This window comes from Dipodomys ordii, unplaced genomic scaffold (genome assembly GCF_000151885.1).
Source record: "Dipodomys ordii isolate 6190 unplaced genomic scaffold, Dord_2.0 Scaffold3, whole genome shotgun sequence".
Taxonomy (NCBI): domain Eukaryota; kingdom Metazoa; phylum Chordata; class Mammalia; order Rodentia; family Heteromyidae; genus Dipodomys; species Dipodomys ordii.
Genome location: NW_012267219.1, coordinates 2612165 through 2632231, shown reverse-complemented (window position 1 = coordinate 2632231; position 20067 = coordinate 2612165). Strand labels below are relative to the sequence as shown.

General features: G+C 50.4%; 3 protein-coding genes across 4 annotated transcripts in view; all 3 read right to left on the bottom strand.

Moving 5' to 3' along the window:
* Gli1 (GLI family zinc finger 1) overlaps nucleotides 1–3476 on the bottom strand; it is a 14961-nt gene extending 11485 nt beyond the window's left edge. The window contains exon 1 of one of the 2 annotated variants that reach the window (XM_013021188.1): nucleotides 3416–3476. The gene's annotated coding sequence lies outside the window, so the exon portion shown is untranslated. The remainder of the gene's footprint in view (nucleotides 1–3415) is intronic. The other variant, XM_013021161.1, reaches the window with a different exon arrangement.
* Nucleotides 3477–8102: 4626 nt separating this feature from the next.
* Nucleotides 8103–9449, bottom strand: Inhbe (inhibin, beta E). The gene is made up of 2 exons (XM_013020784.1): nucleotides 9152–9449; nucleotides 8103–8857 (listed from the first exon to the last, which is right to left on the bottom strand). Exons 1-2 carry the CDS (start codon nucleotides 9447–9449, stop codon nucleotides 8103–8105), a joined length of 1053 nt encoding a protein of 350 aa, XP_012876238.1.
* Nucleotides 9450–15431: 5982 nt separating this feature from the next.
* Inhbc (inhibin, beta C) overlaps nucleotides 15432–20067 on the bottom strand; it is a 14444-nt gene continuing 9808 nt past the window's right edge. Inside the window, exon 2 of the mRNA XM_013020812.1 lies at nucleotides 15432–16174. Within this exon, the coding sequence (XP_012876266.1) occupies nucleotides 15432–16174 (743 nt within the window). The remainder of the gene's footprint in view (nucleotides 16175–20067) is intronic.

The window sequence follows — 20067 nt, the reverse complement described above, 5'->3', positions numbered from 1 at the left end:
AAAAAAGAAAAAAGCTGGAAGTGGTGCTGTGGCTCAAGTGGTAGAATGCTAGCCTTGAGCTGAAGAGCTGAGGGACAGCGCCCAGACCCAGAGTTCAGGCCCCACGACCGGACCCCAAAAAAAAAAAGAAAAGAGAAAAGAAAAAAAAGAAAAGATCAACACTCAGCCAGAAAGGTCTAAGGTGAAATATCTCAAAGAGGCAAATACATTCTTTCAGTCTCGGGAGTTGTCTAAAGAAATTGGATAGGAACTTAACTTGGATCATTGTGTGTGTGTGGGGGGGGGATGTGTGTGTGTAGGGATGGACTAATTGAGCCAACTTGTGTTCTAAGTGATTTTAATAGATAGGCCATCTATTTTTGGGGGGGGAGAGGGGCGCTTAAACTCTGGGCTTGGGCACTGTCCTTGAGCTCTTTTTCCTCAAGGCTAGTGCTCTACCACTTGAGCCACAGTGCTACTTCCAGCTTTTTCTGTGATTAATTGGAGATAAGAGTCTCGCAGACTTTCCTGCCTGGGCTGGCTTCTAGCCATATCCTCGAGTCTCAGCCTCCTGAGGAGCTGGGATTACAGGAGTGAGCCACCGGCGCCCCTCTACTACTTCTTGTTTGGAGGAGCATGGACAAGCTTTGAGGTGTGAGGGCGAAAGCCAGTGAAGAACCTGCTTTCATGCAGGCTGTGGGCCTATAGCTCTTCCTTGACTTATTCCTGCTGAGACAGAGCACCTGCAATATCTCCTGTGTCCAGCAGAGAGCATAATCGCTTCAATTCAGACAGATTGGTGAAGCCAAGAGGTAGCACTAACCTCAGCCCCTCCGGGGCAGAAAACTGTGGGTACAAGAGAGTAAGGGAGCTTCTCTGGTCAGTTGGGTACAAAGGGTGGAAGCTGATGTCGTTCTGAAGTGGTTTGGACCTGGGCCCACTTCATCTTTTTGGCTTCTGGGTTTTGTTTTAGGCGGGTGGTGGTCGTGGTGGTGGGAGGGACTGGAAGGGGACTGTGCGGGAAGGCTTCAGCGCAATGAACAAGAAAACAACCTTCATTCATCAGAAAGTGGCAGTGAGGCAGGAAAGGATGGCTGAGGTCCGCTTTTCTCCTCACACTCCAGTTTCTGCTCCACCTCAGGTTTTCCAGTCTCCCGGGAGCGGAGGGTGGGGCGGGGCGGGGTGGGGTGGAGACGGACCGGGAGCGGGCCGGCCGGCGTGGTGGGTGATCCCGGGATGCTGGGATTTAGGGTGAGGGCGGGGTAAAATGGGGAGCGGAACCCAGACCCTACGACCCAGCTCGAGCCCCGCAGCTTAGGCTGTGCCCTTCCTAACTCCTCCTTTTCCAGCCGAGATCCGGGTCCCGCATCCAAGACCTCCCAACTCGACCTTGGCACTAAGTTGAGGGCGGGGGGGGCACAGCTGGCTGGCAGCTGGATGCGGGGGGGGACATTTCTCCCGCCTCCTTCCTCTGTGTGACTCACCCAGAGAAGGAGCCGACTCTCAAACGACCCCCAAACACCAGAGGCTCCCCCAAACGTGCCATTTGGTTATCTTCTTGCCCTCCTGCCTTGGCGGCCCGGAGGAACCTCCGCGGAGGGAGGGGGGGACACAGCGCTCCCCGCCCGCGCGTGCTGCGAGCCCACCCACGTCTGCCCCGCCGGACTCGTAAAATGTCGCTAACGTTTCCAGCTTCCGTGAAGTTTTTTGTTTTCTGGGTTACCGGTGAGAGGAATGGACCAAGGACCCCCCCTCCACCCCTCCAGGGTCCCCCATGGTTGGGAACTGGAGTCATCTTCAGTGTCTCCCTGTTTTTCAAAGTCCTCCACGTACCCCCCGCTCCCCAACTCCCAGGAGCCGGCCCCGCCCCCTCCTCCCGGTCCCGCCTTCCCCGCCCCCGTGCCTCCGCGGCCCACCCAAGTCGCCGCCGCAGGCTCTGGCTGCAGACTGCTCCGCTTCCCCCGCCCGCCCGGGGAGCCCAGTCGAGCGAGCCCTAGGGGGGCGAGGGGCGGGACCTTCTTCCCTCCGCTCCGCGCATCCTGGAAGCAGGCAGTGGCGTTCGGGGGCCGCGGTGCGGGGGAGACTATTGGAGAGTGAGGGGTCCCCACGGTGGGAGTGGGGAAAGAATGCGAAACCACGGGGAGAGACAGTGCCTGAGTCCTGGGAGGAGGACCCCGGCTTCTCCCGAGTATCTAGCCGGCTTCCTAAGGGTTAATCCCTACAGACCCCCGGGAACCCCCAGTGACGTCAAGGGCGGGGTCTGAAACGCCAGGCGGGGATGCCGCGGAGATAAATGGGGGGGTGGTCTCTGGACCCCGCCCCCTGGGGAAACCACCCCGATTTCGGCATTACTCCCCCAGGAAACCGCCCATCCTTCTCTCTCTACTGGAAAGGCCTACCCCACGGAGACCCCCACTTCTTCAATCTCCAAGGGGTCCCCTTTCCCTAATCCTGCCCCCAAAGCTAGCTTCCCCGGGCTGATTGTTTCGGGGTCATGGGGCCCGAAAAAAGCTTCCGAGCGGGGAGCAAGGGCAGGCAGGGTGGTCTGAGCCAGAGGAGGGGCCTAGCGAGGTCCCCAGCTCCCGTTTGGGCGGGGGGCCAACGGGGGGGGGATACACAGGCTGGCAGTCGCTAGTGGTCCCGCCCAGTCCCAGTAGGGGTCTCCTGGTGCGGCTGGCTCCAGCTGCTCTGGTGGTCCTGAGGTCAGAGGGTCAAGACAGGGTCTCCCCAGCTCCCCCTTAGGGCCTGGCCGACAGCTCTGGGGACTCACTCACTCGTCTAAAACTCCTTGGGGTTCTTCTAAGGCCTAGCCTAGACCTTGGACAAATCCTCCAGCCCCCTTCCCAGTCCCCAAGGTAGTCTTCCCCCCCCCCCAACAGCGCGCATCGACGGCCGCATCAGTCACGAGACAGGTCAGGGGTCCGAGCCCAGGTGGCCCCCAGCGGGTGCTGCCTCCCCCTCCCCGCTGTCCCCAGGGCACCTAAAGGTCCCTCCTTCGCGGTGGGTCCCCTCGCTCAGAAACACTGACGTCTTCCTGCCGCACGCAGAGACGCACCTGGAGTTCCCTCTTTACCACGCAGACCCTCAGCCGGCCATCCCAACAGCCTCTTCATCCCAACCTCCAGAAAGGGAGATGTTTCTAAGACGTGGGAGAGGCGGAGACAGACAAAGAGACCCACGGTTACCTAAGACAGACACACAGACTGTCAGAAGGAAACGAGGAGCAACGAAGAAACGGAGACACACAGGAAAAGAGAGAGAGAAAAAAAGTCCAAACTTTCCAAAACCTCACCCCGATCCCTCCCACCCTCCTTGCGTCCCAGCGCCCCGGGGTCTCCCTCTAGGCGAGGGAGAGTCCCCGAGGGCAGCCGAGCATCCCCTGGGCCCCCTCCCCCACCGCTCTCAGGTGGTCCCCCCGTCCGCCCCCCCTTCTCACCTCCGTCTGGGCGCAGGGCTCGGGATGCGCGGTCCAGGGCTGGAGCCTGGGCTGGGGGCTGTGCGGTGGGGAGGGGGGGCGACAGGGCCACCGCAGCGCAGCCTGCGTGCCACCCCACCCCCAGCCTGGCCCCCAGCCCTCCGCGGGCCCGGCCGCCGGGCCGCAAGCCGGGACCACCCGCGAGAAGAAGCGCAAACTTTTTTTTTTTTTTCCTTTTGCAAAAACTTTTTTTCTCGCTGCAGCTGCTGGCGCGCGGCCGCGCTCGCCGCTCGCCCCTCTCCTCCCTCCTCTCCCTCCCTCCTGACGTTCTGGAAGGTGAGGTGGGGTGGCTGGAAGCTAGAGAGGGGGTGCTGAGCTTATGGCACCCCCAAGACCCCCAGGATCCTCCCCCTCCCTGGAGGGACCCTACACTGCCTCCCTCCTCCCCCCCCCCCCGCTGAACACGCTGCTGCCGGTGGGCATAAAATCCCGGCATGGATCCCTGGATCGACCGTCCACGGGGCGGCCCTCCAACCAGTCAGCAAAAACATCGAGGAAAAGTCCTGCGGGCGGGAGAGGCAGGAAGAAAGCTTCACCGAAGAAAGTTAACATTGAAGAGAAGAGATCATCTGCTTGGGTGTTAACCGAGCGTTCTATCGCCCTGCGGCTATCTGCCAGCCTCATTCTTGGGATGGAACTTGAGAAGTAGGGGACTTTTTTAGGGTTTGGGACCCACCGAGCTGAAGGGTTAGGAGTGTGTGGCCCAAGGCCAGGGGTCTGACTCTCTGGAAGAGAAGAGAGATGGTCAAAGCTCTGAGTCCAGGGTGTGTGCTCGCAGGGTCACTAAGGTGCGTTGGGTGTAAAGCACCTTTCTGGGAAGCCTGGCTCTCCATCTCCCGAGTTCTGGAGACTGCAGCCACCGCCGCACCTCGCAGCAGCCCGCTTTCTGCTCTTTTAGACTTCCTGCTCCCTCTGCTGGTCATCTTGGTACATGACACCCGCTTGGAGTCTGATAGGAAGCCAAAGAGATGCGGACCCAACACACCGAAAAAGCATCGACAGATTCCCCACTTCACCCATTCTGGCCCAAAGCCAAAAGGTCGTTATTAGGAGCTCTGGGAGGCCCCTCCTCTTCTGAGCCCAAAGAAACCAAGGGGCACACCGGTTGAGGCTGCTAGTGCCCCGCGTAGTGACTGACAGAGGACTGCCCGGTCTCTGGATTTTTTGCGTTGCCATGACAACGGGATGCAGGGGCGAGGGTATTTCAATCTCTGACCTTTCTAAGAAAGAGAAAGCCTGGTGGGAGAAAGGAGTCTCTCTTCCTTTCTGTCACCCCTCAGATAGACCTCCCACATCCTTGCTCTGCTTCTGAGGACCACCTTTCTGGACCTGGAAGGGCAGAGGGTTAACTGTTCAATACAAGATCAAGGGTTGGGGGAGAAAGTGAAGACTTTACAAATACAGGTAGTGAAGCTAAAAACTGAGGGAGAGGGCAGGAAGGGGTGACATTGTCCAAAAAGAAATGTACTCATTACATAACTGTAACCCCTGTATATTACCTTTATAATAATAAAAAGTATGATTTTAAAAAGGTAGTAGCTGGGGCTGGGGAGGTGGCTCAGTGGTAGAGCACTTGCCTTGCATACCTGAGGCCCTGGGTTCGACTCCTCAGCACCACATAAGCAAAAAAGAAAAAAAGCTGGAAGTGGCACTGTGGCTCAAGTGGTAGAGCGCTAGCCCTGAGCTGAAGAGCTGAGGGACAGCGCTCAGGCCCAGAGTTCAGGGCCCACAACTGGACCCCCCCTCAAAAAAAAAGGTAGTAACTGTAGGGCTGGGGACAGATAAAGAACCTGATTTAAGCCTGCCTACCTACATGACTGACACACCAGTTACATCCAGGTCAGTGACCCAGTTCAGTCAGACCAAACCAATGGCCGCTGAAAAAGAAGAGATTCTACATGTGCTCCTGTACTAGCTACTTGCTCCTTCTTCCTGAGGTGCTTTTTTTTTTGAACATACTATAGACTGGCATAGTAGTTCACACCTATAATCCTAGCTACTCAAGAGGCAGAGATGAGTTTGAAACCAGCAAGGGAAAAACTTAGTGAGATCCCATCTCAATCATTAAGCTAGGTATAATAGCTCAGGTCTGTGATCCCAGCTACAAATACATATCCATAGGTAGGAAGGTAGTTGTCTAAGACTTGAAAAAAAAGCCAAACCCTATGGAAAAACATAACTAAATAGAAAAAGGCTGAGTATGACTCAAGTGGAAGAATGCTTAACAAGTAGGAGGACTTGAGTTCAACCCCTTGCCCCAGTACTGCCTAAAAACAAAATAAAAACATAGATTGGTGGTCCTTAAACTTTTTAGTTTCAAGTCCCTTCTAAAGGATTGTGTCTGGGGCTGGGAATGTAGCTTAGTAGTAGAGTGCTTGTCTTGCGTACATGTACCCCTGGGTTGGATTCCTCAGTACCATGTAAACAGAAAAAAGCCAGAAGTGGCACTGTGGCTCAAGTGGTAGAGCACTGGCCCTGAGCACAGAGAGGCTCAGGGACAGAGCCCAGGTCCTGAGTTTACGTCCCAGGACTGGCAAAAAAAAAAAAATATTGTGTGTGTATGTGGTGTGTGTGTGTGTGTGTGTGTGTGTGTATGCCATTCTGGGGCTTGAACTCAAGGTCAAGGTGCATGCCTGAGTTATTTTTACTCAAATCTAGCATTGTAACACTTGGGTCACAGCTCCACTTCCAGCTTTTTGGTGGTAAATTGGAGATAAGAGTTTCATGGACTCGGAAGTGGCGCTGTGGCTCAAACAGTAGAGCACTCACCTTGAGCGGAAGAACTGAGGGACAGAGCCCAGGCCCAGAGTTCAAGCCCCACGACCACCACCACCAACAACAACAACAACAAAAAAGAGTTTCATGGACTATCTGCCTGGACTGGCTTCAAACTACAATCCTCAGATCTCAGTCTCCTGAGTAGATTATGGGCATGAGTCACTCGTGCCAAGCTTAAGCCCTTTAAGTTTTATTTTTATTTATTTATTTATTTTTGGGTTCGGTCATGGGCCTGAACTCTGGGCTTGGGCGCTATCCCTCAGCTCTTCGGCTCAAGGCTAGTGAATTACCACTTGAGCCATAGCGCCACTTCCGGCTTTTTTCTTTTTGCTTATATGGTGCTTGAGGAATTGAACCCAGGGCCTCAGGCATGCAAGGCAAACGCTCTACCACTGAGCCACTTTCCCAGTTTTAAGAAAAGTTATTGATTTCTTTTTGTGTGGCTTGTATTAAAAATTAAAACACACAAACAATAATAACATGAAAATGCACAAGCCAGGTTTCAGTGGCTCCTGCCTATAATCCTAACAACTCAGGAGGCTGAGATCTGGGGATTTTGGTTTGAAGCCAGTCCAGGCAGGAAAGTCTATGAAACTCTTATCTCCAATTAAAGGCCAAAATGGAGTTGCGGCTCAAATGACAGAGTGCTAGCCTTGAACAAAAATACTCAGAATACACACACACACACACACACAGAATGAGCTAAAGTCAGGTCAAGAGTAATGGTAACACTTATAATTCCAATACTACGTAGGTTAAGGCTAGTCTGAGCTATAATATTATGAGGTCCTAGCTCTGAAAGAAAAACAAGAACAAAACCTCCTTGTAAGTTAACATTCCAATGAACAATGATGTCAGAAAGATGATGTAATCACATGTCACACCCTGGAAAACACTACAATTTTGATGTAAAATATTTTGATGTACAATTTAGGGCATAAATATTACTATGGAATACAGTATATGTGGAATAATAATAGTTATGGGAGGGGCTGGGAAGGTGACTCAGTGGTAGAGTGCTTGCCTTGCATGCATGAGACCCTGGGTTCTAATCCTCTGCACCACATAAGCAGAAAAAAACAGAAGTGGTACTGTGGCTCAAGTGGTAGAGTGGTAGCCTTGAGCTGAAGAGCTGAGGGACAGCGCCCAGGCCCAGAGTTCAGGCCCCATGACCAGAAAAAAAAATACTTATGGGAACTCCTGGAAGGGCCCCAGACCACACTTTGAGAACCACTTCTGTAGATCATCGTCTCAACCTTTCATGACTCACATTTATCCATTTTCTTTCTTGTTTTTATTAAGAAGGAATAAGTATATGTCTTCCCAGTGGGTCCTGTCCCCTAGGGAAATCCAGAGAGCTTTACCTCAGCATCCCTTTTTTCCTGTCTCCCTTTACTGAGGCCTCCAAAACTCCCTCCCTTAGCATCTCACCCATCTCCCTCTTGCCCCTCCCCCAAAGCACTCAGAAGTCCCCGCCCTTGGCCAGCCTGTGTGTCTTGTCCCAAACCTGCTGGTCCCTCTGCTTCCTTTTTCCTTCTCCTGAAGGGCTTTCTCTTCTTGGGAGAGATGCAGCAATTTTTCTCTACCTTCTCCTTCCCTCCCACCCCGGCCAGTCCCCCTATCTTCTCACAGGACTTAGGGTAGGAAATCAAGCTGTCCCCTTTAGAGGAAACCCTTTCCCCAGCTTCCCACACACCAACTAGCCAGCCTGAAATAGGCCAGAAACTGGGACAAGTACCATGACCTAGCAGTCCTACTGCCAGGTGGCCTGTTGGGTGGGGATGTGAATCAGGAAATCTGATGTCTCCATACAGATGTCTTTTGCATAGGACATCTTGATCTCTTCATTATGAACCCCCAGGTGCTCTTGCTAGCTACAGCCACAGGCCTCAACCACCATATCAGGTACATCCACCTTGACCACATTGCCATCCTGGTTTAGGTAGAGAATTGAGAGAGGCCTTTGGATAGTAGGGACACAGCAGGAGGTACCTGCTGGCCAAGGACTATTGGCTTTGAGGAGGTTAAAGACAGCAGAATGGAAAGAAGCAGCAATACCTGGGCTGCCAGCCAGGTGTAGGGGGCATTGGCCACTGCAGTAATTAAGTTGGTAGCCATCAGGCTGCAGGATCCAGTCCCCCCATCCCAGGTCCTGAAAGTGTACATAATGGTCTCGTCTACAACATAAAGGGGTAGTAGGGTCACAGGTGGGGGTCCTCCTTCTGGCCCTGCTTGTTCTAGGCTCATTGGCTCCGATCTTCAGCTCCAGGAAGGGCCCTTGGTTTCCTGTTGTGTCCAGGAGCCGAGTGGATTGTCCAGCAACTGTGCTGTTGTCTTCTAGAGGTCTGCAGTCCAATTGGAGTTTCAGGATGCCAGAGTCTTCACCCCTCACGCCACTAGGGGGCAGAGTGAAGGCATGCCAGCCAGGAGTAGTCGTTTGGTGCTCAGCTAGGAGGGTGCGGGATCCTTGGTGCCTCCTGGGGCTCCACTGAAAGATCCTCAGGTAGAGAGTGCCAGGAAGCGTGGGGACCACGTGTAGCCAAAGACGGGCTTGGTAAAGGTGGTGGGACTGAAGGGTGGACAGGTGGAAAGTGAGTATGGAACTGCAGGCTGAAGTGGAGGAATCTGTCCAAAAGACAGAGAAAGAAAAGGAAAACGTGAGCAGAAGTGAAGCTCCTCCAGGAGATTTTCCCCAAGCCTGCTCCCTGTTCACCCTGACACCTGCCTTTAGAAAAAGTAGGGACTGCCTGGAGTCCTAGCCACCATTTTCAGTCTCTAGCTCTTCCTTTTTTTTCCTTTTCCTTCTTCTTTCTATTTTTTTTTTCCTGCCACATTCTATTCCCTCTGCCTCCTTGGTCAGGCTCCCCTTTCTTCTTTTCTTTCCTGGTCTGCTATCTGCCTGCCTATTTCCTCACTCACCTGTGACTGTAGCAAAGCTGATGATCTCCTCTCCATTTTCTGGAACCATATTCCCAGTCTGTAGTCTCTGGAGGGCTCCTGTCAGTGCTGCCTGGGGTGGAGGATGACTTATCTTGGGACGACTGGTCAGGTGCAGCCCCTTCAGGATTTGCTGCTTGGCTATCTCCAGGACCAGAGCTTGTTCTGCTTGAGGCTCCAGTGTTGGGCTCCTGCAGGAGTGACATGCAGCTCTTACACCCTGTGTCCACACCAGTGCCCACAGCAGCACTGGCCAGAGCTGGACATCAGAGAGCCCCATGTTCTTGATGCTTGGCCCTGGGTCAGGAGCCTCAGGTTGCCTCAGTTGCTTGTCTATGGTACCACAGCTCCCCTTACAAGAGTACAGCCACCTATCTTCTATGGCCTAGGAGTCAGGAAGGCTGGAAGTGATCGTCTGATGAGTAGCTATGCTTGACTGGCTACTGACCTGGGGCCTTTTTAGAGCCAACTTCCTGGGGCTCCCCTACCTAGTGGTCAGCCAGCAGACCTACCCCCTGAGCCTTAGGATTGGCTGACTGTGCTGCCCATCAAGCCCCTGTGGGGGGTGGAGGTCCCCTCCTGGGGCTCAGGTTTCACCATCTGGCTGTGGTGGCTTGAAGTGGGGGCATGAGGGGGCAATGTGGACATGCATGATGCAAGAAAGGAGATGATTTCACACACTCATTTCCCAAGATCTGGGAGTTAGGAGGGACTCCATATGAGCCAGTTGGGGAAGGGCAGTTCCCCTCATATATGCAGTCTTCCTAGTTTTTCCCCCACTGCTGCAGTGATTATCATAAGGCCAGCAGTGGGTTCCAGTGGTTCTCTCTCTCAGGTCTGTGGACCAGAAGGAGAATTCTGTTCTCTGTTTCAAGCACTGGAGCTGAGACAGGAGTGAGGGGTGGATGTGAGGGGGGTGCTCAGGCCAAGGTAGCAGTGCCACGGGACACAGAAGTCACCCCCTGACCCTGCCTCTGCTGGCTGCCCAGAGTCCAGTTGGACTGGAGCATAAGGTGGAGGAAGGCCAGAGCAAGGGATTGGGTACATACTACTGTGATGTCTGGGGAAACCCAGAAAGGTGGAGGGGGTAGTGATGCAATCTGACAGCAGGGCAGAGTCCATTCAGGCTGGCAGGATGGCATGGGACTTGGGAGGGCCAGGTTCCTGCTTCTCTTGGAAGGCATTGTAAGAGCTGCCTAAATTTGAGGCATTTTAAATGTGGTGCCAGGCCTCTGTTAAGGGGTGGGGTAGGGGTAGGGGAGGGGATTGGGGCGTGGAAGTTTTAAGGGATTTTGAGAACCAAGCAAGGAGACTATACCAACGGTGGTTCCTAATTCCAGATCTCCTTACCATGCTTCCTCCCTGATTTTCTTTTTCTTTTTTTCCAACCTCAACCTCTTCAATAGTGAAGACTACAGATATATCGGGCAGGGAAGGACCCTCCAATTTGAACATAAGATGGGCATCAGGCTAGTTTATCTCCTTTGGATCTGGGTTTCTTCCAGAAGCTGGAAGGAAAAAATGGCAGGAGAAAACAATGGGGGAAGAGAGTGTGATTTGGAAGTGTGTCTCTCTGTGTGTCTTCATTTCCCCCCTATTTAGCTGATGGAGAGTTTGCTAGATCTGGACGGGGGAGGGGGGAGGGATTCATCGTTGAGGGCTGGGCTTCAGTACTACTAGTGTCCACCATGTGGCAGTGCTGTGCCACTGGACAGTAGCTAGCTGTTTGCTGACCAGAGCAGGTGCGGGAGGGACAGGAAGAGGCTGCTTGGACAGTGGAAAAATAGGGAGTGTGCCTCATCATGTCACTCTGAGTATCCTGCCTCCCCACAGGTGTCAAGGAGGAACCAGAGAGCCGAGGCTGCTCAGGACCACATCACTGCTACCTTTGGTTTGGACCTCATCACACTGACACGTGGCAATGAGAGCTCCATGATGCGTGCCAGGCTCTTCCTAGAAATTCAGGGTACCATGTGGTGGGCGGGGGGAGGCTATGATGAGGTTTAGAGGTTCGTGTCCACCCTGCATTTCTCTCCAAGCTCTGAAACATAGCAAGTCCTCTGGCTAGTCCTGGCCCCAGTTCTCAGCTTCCTATCTGTTGTCACTGCAGGTGAGTGACAGCCCTCTTGCCCCTGGAATCTAGAGTATGAGACTGCAGTTGCCCATGGTGGTGTCTAGGAGGGCTTATCTGTTGGTGCCAGAAGTAGCAAGAAATGGCTGTGGAGTCACTGACTCCACCTCTCCCACACCCTCTCTGTAAGGTGCCCCCAATTTCCAGCTCTTTCCACCCCCTAGCTGCTGCGCCTGGCCTGGCTCTACCGGCCCCCCCCCAACACTTACGTCAGAAGTTAGCTATAAATATGCTCTTAGCATCTTAGTCACTTTTCCCGAGAAGTGCTCCCAGGTTATAAATACCCCAGCCATCTGCCTCACTGTCCGCCCTACCACCAACCTGATTGGGGGCTGGGGGTTTAGCGGCAGGCTTGGGAATGGGTAAAGATATAGAAGAATCAGGAGTGTTTATCATGCCAAAATGCGAGCAGTCTGAAAGAGTCTAGAGGTAGGGGCTAGGAAGAAAAATGTCTGGAAGAAGACATTCTTTCTTCTTTTTTCAAACAGCAGAGCCAAAAGAGAAATGGAATGATATGGATACTGTGTATATTTAAAAATATACTGTTTGTTCATCATGGATTTTTTGCATTTATTTTGATGTTTGACAATATTACATTAAAACATTACTTGATGGATTTTTGTTTCGTATTCTTACCATTTTGTGCATAAAGGGTCTCACTTTGTCTTACCCCAGCCTTCGTGCTAGGGACTGCTGTAATTGGAGAGAATGAGGTGAAAATCTGGTTTGAAAGGTGTGAAGGTATGGGGAAACACTGGCAGGAGGGGGAGGGAGATATACCAGAAGACTTCCTTAGCCCAAGGTCTCTGCATATCAAAGGTGGGATGACTTCCATAGGCTGCTTAGAAAGACTCATACCAGGGCTGGGAAGTTGGCTCAGTGGTAGAGTGTTTGCCTCGCATGCATGAGGCCCTGGGTTCGATTCCTCAGCACCACATAAGCAGAAAAAAAAAAGCCGGAAGTGGCGCTGTGGCTCAAGTGGTAGAGCGCTAGCCTTGAGCTGAAGAGCTGAGGGACAGCACCCAGGCCCAGAGTTCAGGCCCCACGACCGGACCCAAAAAAAAAAAAAAGAAAGAAAGACTCAGACCAGGCTTGCAGTCCCCTAGGAGGTCCCTCTCAGACTTTCTCCTCTAGTATTCCCCTTCCAGAGACTGCTTACCCTGGTCAGGGGTTGGGGGAGAGGGGAGGAGTTATAAACTGAGCAAACACAGACATCACGTTCCCCAAAGGACATATGAGTTTTGCGCAAACTCGACCTTGGGCTGCAGACGGTATCGACCCCATGGTTGAGGGCTGCCAGTCACAGGGAGAGGGTGGTGGGGAAAGAGGGCAAAGGTCTAAAGAGAACCGGGTCTCAAGAGTAAATGCTACTTTTCTCTTCAATGCAGGCCTTCCTCTTCCTCCTATCCCATGCAAGCCTCCAGGCAGGACTCTTGGATTGAGTCATGAGGTTGGATGAAAGGAAGGAAAGGAAGGCAAAGCAAAGATTCTGGCAGCCAGTTCTAAGCATGTGTCTGCCTCTTGCCACGTGTATGCCCACAGACTGTTGGCTTAATTGATAATCTGATCTGTGTCACCTCTTGGACTGAGTACAGAGAGGTAAAGAGCAACAACACCTAGTTCATTCTCTCTCTCTCTCTCTCTCTCACTCCCCCCCCCCCCCCCCCCGAGTCCTGGGGCTTGAACGCAGAGCCTAGATGCTGTCCCTGAGTTCTTTTTGCTCAAGGCCAGTGTTCTACCACTTAAGCCACAGCTCCACTTCTGGCTTTTGCGGTGATTAATTGGAGATAAGAATCTTATAACTGGGGGGCTGGGAAGGTGGCTTAGTGGCAGAGCATTTGCTTTATATGCCTGAGGCCCTGGGTTCGATTCCTCAGCACCACATAAAGAAAAAAGCCAGAAGTGGCACTGTGGCTCAAGTGTTAGAGCATTAGCCTTGAGCTGAAAAGCTGAGGGACAGCACCCAGGCCCAGAGTTCAGGCCCCACGACCGGACCCCCCCCCCAAAAAAAAAGAATCTTATAGCTGGGTACCGGTGGTTTAGGCTTGTAATCCTGGCTACTCATGAGGCTGCAGTCTCAGGATTGTGGTTCAAAGCCAGCCTGGGCAGCAAAGTCTGTGGTACTCTCATCTCTAACCACCAGAAAACCAGAAGTGGCTCCATGGCTCAAAGTGGTGGAGTGCTAGCTTTTTTCTTTTTTCTCTTTCTTTCTTTCTTTTTTTGCAGTCATGGGGCCTGAACTCGGCCTGGGCACTGTCCCTCATCTCTTTAGCTCAAGGCAAGTGCTGTAGCACTTGAGCCACAACACCACTTCCGGCTTTTCCTGCTTATGTGCTGCTGAGGAATTGAACCCAGGGCCTCATGCATGCAAGGCAAGCGCTCTACCACTGAGCCACCTTCCCAGCCTTTAGAGTGCTAGCTTTGAGCATAAAAGCTCAAGGACAGCACCCAGGCCCTGAGTTCAAGCCCCATGACCAACAAAAAAAAACATCTTACAGAGAGAGGGAAGGGGTGACATCATCCAAAAAGAAATATACTGTTTACCTGTAACTGTGACCCCTTTTTATATCACCTTTATTTATTTATTTTTATTTTATTTTATCTTATTATTATTATTTTTTTTGCAGGTCCTGGGGTTTAAACTCTGGGCCTGGGCTCTGTCCTTGAGTTTCTTTTGCTTAAGGAAGGCACTCTACCATTTGAGCGACAGCATCACTTTTGGCTTTTTTGAGGTAAGAATCTCATAGACTTTCCTGCCGAGGCTGGCTTCTAAGCACAATTCTCAGATTTCAGCTTCTTGAGTAGCTAGGATTACAATGTGAGCCACCAGTATCTGGCTTACATCACCTTTATAAGAACAATAAAAAATTAAAAGAAAACAAAGAGTCTCACAGACTTTTCTGCTCAGGTTAGCTTCGAATCATGATCTTCAGATCTCAGTCTCTTCAGTAGCTAAGAATAGGCATGAGCTAACCCAGCAACATGTAGCTCTTTATTAGCCATGATACCCTCAATATATGGTTCTGGGAGTATGGAGAGAGCCTAAGGAAGGAGAGGAGCAGCCTGAAGGAAAGACATGAAGTATGAGATGGATATACCACATAAACCCAGAAGAGTCCAGGTGAAGACAGAGCAGAGTGGGCAGGCAGGCTCCAGTCATTTAAGGTATCCTAATAGGAGACAGAAGACCCATCTAGTTAGGGTCCTGGCAGGAAATTGAGTGTCCACATGAGCTGTCTAGAATCTTTTCATCAAGACAATTTAGTGAAAGGAAGTATTTAAAGAGGAGGAGGCAGAGTAAGAGAACCAACAAAAGGAATATTGAAGTACGAGAGATTAAAAATGGGGAGAAGTGTTAAGACACCTAATGTTGAAGCAGTGATGCCAGAATCAAGGCACCACTGGAGTCACATCTGGCTCCATGGACACAGCCATAGTTACACAGAATTATGGTACAAAAGCAACGGGGAGTGGGAATGGCAACTATTCTGAAGTCTGTACCATCCTATACTTGGGTCTTTGGCTGACTCTTTGCTTAGTCATATCTAACAGGAAGGCAGAGGGCAGGGTGATGTGGCCCAGGTGCCACAGCCCCAAGGGCAGAGAGCAGGGCAAAGAAGGACTGAGAAATGACAACGAGAGGGCAAGATACAGAGGGGGATAAGCTTCGCTTTGGAAAGCAGTTATCTAAAATCTTGGGTGAATCCAAGGAAGGGGCTTTCTGGAGACCTAGAAAAATTAGGAGAAGGGGTTGGGTCAACTCATCCTGGAGTGAGGACCATCAGGCGGAAAGAGCAGAGAGGACAGTAGATTGTAGAGTTGAAGGCTTGGGAACCAAATGATAGCAATCGTGATTGGAGGTGGGCCAGGTCCTTGAAGTGGGTGGCACACTGGATAAACTGTGTTCTAGGAGAAGGACCAGTCGTCATGAAGGCGGTGCAGTGACTCCATTTTGATGTAAACTCAAAGGTTGAGTAATTTTTATAGGTGGCTCAGGAAGAGAGAGTCAAGAACCAGGACAGAGGCAGAAATGGTATAATTTTTTTCTCTTAAGGAAGGCTATCTGTGTGAGAGAACACTTGCCCAGCTTCCCCCTTCTTCCCTCCATGGACTCCCTATTCCACACCTATGCTAACTGCATCCACAGGCCTCTACCACCATGTCGGGTATGTCAGTTTTGACAATATTGCTGTCCTTGTCATAGTAGAGCAGAGACAGGGGACGTCGGATTGTGGGCACACAGCACGAACCCCCTCTGGCGGTGCCCGCAGCTGCATTAGCTTTGAGCAGATTGAACACTGCGGTGTGGAAGGATGCAGCAATGCCAGGCATGCCCGCCACGTGGAGTGGGCACTGTCCTGTGCAGAAGTTCATTGCGTAGCCCTCAGGCTGAATGATCCAGTCCTGCCAGCCAATCTCACGGAAGTCTACAAAGAACTCCTGTCGACAGCACATCCTGGATCCACCCTGGCAGTCGATACCTCGTCGGCGAACCCGGTGCTTGCCCCCAACTCTTACCCGGGCTACCACAAAAGGCCTATGAGAAGTCCCACCCAGGATGTCTGATCTGTGGGCTCTCTGGCCTTCAGGTACCAGCTGCAAGGTAAGGTGTCCCTGGCTGCAGGCAGCCTGAGCTTCAGGCCCCAGGAAGATCTGGTGCCAGCCACTGGCATCCACCTCCAGCAGGTGCTGCGCAATCAAGGTGAGGTTGGTGTCATGTGGTCTTAGCATGAGGACCTTCACATTCACAGTGCAGGTACTGTTGGGAGGGAGTTGCATAAAGAGCATGAGGCTAGCCTGCTGGATCTCCATGCCACCAGAATTTCTGTCAGGGAAGTGGAAATCAAGACGAATCTGGTTGATGTTGGAGAGGCCTGTGGACATAAAAAAGCCCATCATCTCAGCCTTGTGTCATTTTCCCCTGATGCCCTCTATCCTCAGCATAACTGAATTCCTATCACTTTTATTTGCTATAATTTGAATGTGCCTTCTAAAGTTCATGGGTTGGAAACGTAATCCCCAATAAGGTTTTGTTTTGTTTTGTTTTGGTCTTAATACGTTTGGCGCTAATGCTAGGACTTGAACTCAGGGCCTCGCCTCTCACTTGGTTTCTTTGCTCAAGGCTGGTGACCTACCACTTGAGTTACAACTTCACTTCTGGCTTTTTGCTGGTTAATTGCAGATCAGAAACTCACAGACTTTTATGCCTGTGTTGACTTTGAACTTTGATCCTCTGATCAGCCTCCTGAAGAGCTAGGATGTCTGTTTGTTTTGAAACAAGGTCTCACAATGTTGCCCAGTCTGGCCTGGAACTGGTGAGCTCAGAGCCAATCCTCTTGGCCAAGTGTAATGACTCACAGCCTGTAAATCCAGCTACAGGAGGCAGGAGGATTGAAAATTCAAGGCCAACCTGGGAAAACGTAGTGAACCCCATCTCCAAAGCAAAATATCAACAAAAGGGGGGGGGTAGAGGTGTGGGTTAGGTGGTAGAGCACCAGTCAATAAGCAAAAGCATCAGATACCCAGTTCAAGTCTCAGTCTTGAACAAAAAATGTATATCAACAAAATGTCACGGTTCAAGTGGTAGAGCTCTTGTCATATGGGAGACTCTGGGTTTGATTTCCAGTACCACAAACATACATACAAAAAAAATGATCTTTCTGCTGGGTGCTAGTGGCTTCTGCCTATAACCCTAGCTGCTCAGGAGGCTGAGATTTGAGGATTACAGTTTGAAGCCAGCCTGGGCAGGAAAGTTCATGAGACTCTTCTCTCCAATTAACCACCAGAAATAGGAAGTGGAGCTGTGGTTCAAAGTGGTAGAGTGCTAGCCTTGAACAAAAAGGAGGGCTGGGAATGTGCTCAGGTTCAATGCCTCAGTACCACATAAACAGAAAAAACTAGAATTGGTACTGTGGCCCAAATGGTAGGGTGCTAACATTGAGCAAAAGAAGTTCAGCGACAGTGCCCAGGCCCTGAGTTCAAGTCCCATGACTGGCAAAAAGAAAAAGAAAAAAGAAAAAAAAAGGCTAATGGACAGGGTCCTGTGTTCAAGCCCCACAACTGACAAAAACAAACAAAATCTTCTGGGGTTGGAAATGTATGCTTGTCTAGCATACATGAAGCCCTGGGTTCAATTCCTCAGTACCAAATAAACAGAAAAAGCTGAAAGTGATACTGTGGCTCAAGTGGTAGAGTGCTAGCCTTGAACAAAAGAAGCTCAGGGACAGTGCCCAGGACTGGCAAAAAAAAAAAAAAAAGTCTCCTTTCTCAGCCTCGAGTAGCTGGGGCTACAGGCTCACCACTAGCTTGGCTCCCAATGTGGTGGTGTTGGGAGGTGGGGCTCTAATGGGAGACATTTGGGTTACAGCGATCAAATCCCTCTTATAAGGAACTAATGTCCTTGTCTTGGGAATGGCTGATTTGTGTGTTTCTTTTGTCTTTTTTGTTTGTTTGTTTTTTTATACATTTCACACTTCCCTTGTCTTCTCTTTACCCTTCTGCCATAGAATGATGCAGCAAGCAGGCCATCTCTAGATGTGGCTATTCCCTCCTTTGATCTTACACTTCCAAACCATGAGCTAATATGTCCATTACAAATAACCAATTTTGAAGGAGTGACATTATCCAAAAAGAAATGTACTCATTACCTGACTTATATAACTGTAACCTCTCTGTGCATCACTTTTGTAATAAATTTTTTTTAAAAAAACTAACAATTCACTCATCTGGTAATATTCTTTTGTAGCAGTGAAGAATGGATTAATTCAGTCGGTAATGAGAATGAGACATTTCTATAATACATACCTGATAATATAGCAGGGCTCTGAATCTGGGCAAGGAATAGAGGAGGGAAGACTCTGACTCTTCTTAGAGATTACTTAGTGCTATTGATTAGAATGTGGTAGAAATATGGATAAGAAAAGCAGTTCTGAGGGGCTGGGAAGGTGGCTCAGTGGTAGAGTGCCTCGCATGCATGAGGCCTTGGGTTCAATTCCTTAGCACCACATAAGCAGAAAAAGCCGGAAGTGGCGCTGTGGCTCAAGTGGTAGAGTGCTAGTCTTGAGCTGAAGAGCTGAGGGACAGCACCCAGGCCCAGAGTTCAGGCCCCACGACCAGACTCCTCCCCGCCCCCCCCCAAAAAAAAGAAAAGCAGTTCTGATGAGGTCTCCAATGGAAATAAAGAACCTGTCAGTAGAAACCAGAATACAGGCCATTCTTGGTATAAAGTGGCAAAAGGTTTGAATGAGTTGTGTCCATATCCTAGGGCTTCATGGAAGGAAGAAATTAAGAATAAACTTGGTTATCTGGAAGAAGAAATGTCTAAGCAGAATACTGAAGGAGCTGCATGGCTGTTTTTAAACTATATATAGTAAAAAATAAGAAAGGATTTAAATATGGAATTTATAACTAAAGGAAGTAGAACATAAAGATTTGGAAAATCCCCAGTCTAGCTATAAGGAATCAAAGGAGTATTCTGGGGAGAAAATCAAGGGTGGAACTCAGTCTGAGTTTTTTCTTTTTGGTTGATCGTGGGGCTTAAACTATGGCTTGGGCACTGTCCCTGAGGTCTTTTGCTCAAGACCCAACCTGATCTTTTGGTAGGAGATTATTATGCATAGAAGCAAGCTAGTTATGATTATTAAAGGCACTGGGAGAATGACTCCAAAGGCATTAAAAAAGTTTTTTTGTGTTCCTGTAATGAGGTTTGAACTCAGGGTCTTGAGCGCTTGCTTGGCTTTTTAAGCTTAAGATTGCTACTCTACCACTGAAGCCACACCTCTACTTCTGGCTTTTTGGTGGTTAATTACTGGTAAGAGTCTCATGGATTTTGCTGTGCATGCTGGCTTCAAACCACAATCCTCAGATCTCAGACTTCTGAGTAGCTAAGATTACATGTGTGAACCACTGGCACTCAGCTAGAAATAGGCTTCTTAAAGAACTAGATTCCTTAATATCTTCTCTTTGCCCCTACTCAGTCTTATACCTCCCAGCCTCCAGAACCATGACGAATAAATTTCTGTTCATCATAACTTACCCAGCTTGGGGCTGGGAATGTGGCTTAGTGGTGGAGTGCTTGTCTAGCATGCATGAAGCCCTGGGTTCAATTCCTCAGTACCACATAAACAGAAAAGGCTGGAAGTGGTGCTGTGGCTCAAGAAGTAGAATGCTAGCCTTGAGCAAAAGAAGCTGAGGGACAGTGCTTAGGCCCTGAGTTCAAACACCATGACTAGCAAAAAAAAAAAAAAAAAAGAAAGAAAGAAAGAAAAAAAGAAAAGGAAAAGAAAAAGCAAGAGAGATAGCTTTGTTGCCCATCCTTCCCTTCCTGAATATTTCTTTCTTTTGGTCAGTCGTGGGGCTTGAACTCAGGGCTAGGTTCCCAGGTTCTTTTGCTCAAGGCTAGCACTCTTTCACTTTGAACCACAGCTCCACTTCCTGTTTTCTGGTGGTAAATTGGAGATAAGAGTCTCACATGCTTTCCTTCCCAGGCTGGTTTTGAACTGTGATCCTCAGATCTCAGCCTTATAAGTAGCTAGGATTATAGGTGTGAGTCACCAGCATCTGGCCCAGATTATTCTTTTGTTGTTGTTGTTGGTTGTTTGTTGGTTGTGGGGCTTGAACTCTGGGCCTGGGTGTTATCCCTCAGCTCTTCAGCTCAAGGTTAGCACTCTACAACTTGAGCCACAGCACTACTTCTGGGATTTTCTGCTTATGTGGTTTTGAGGAATCGAACTCAGGGCCTCATGCATGCAAGGCAAGCACTCTACCA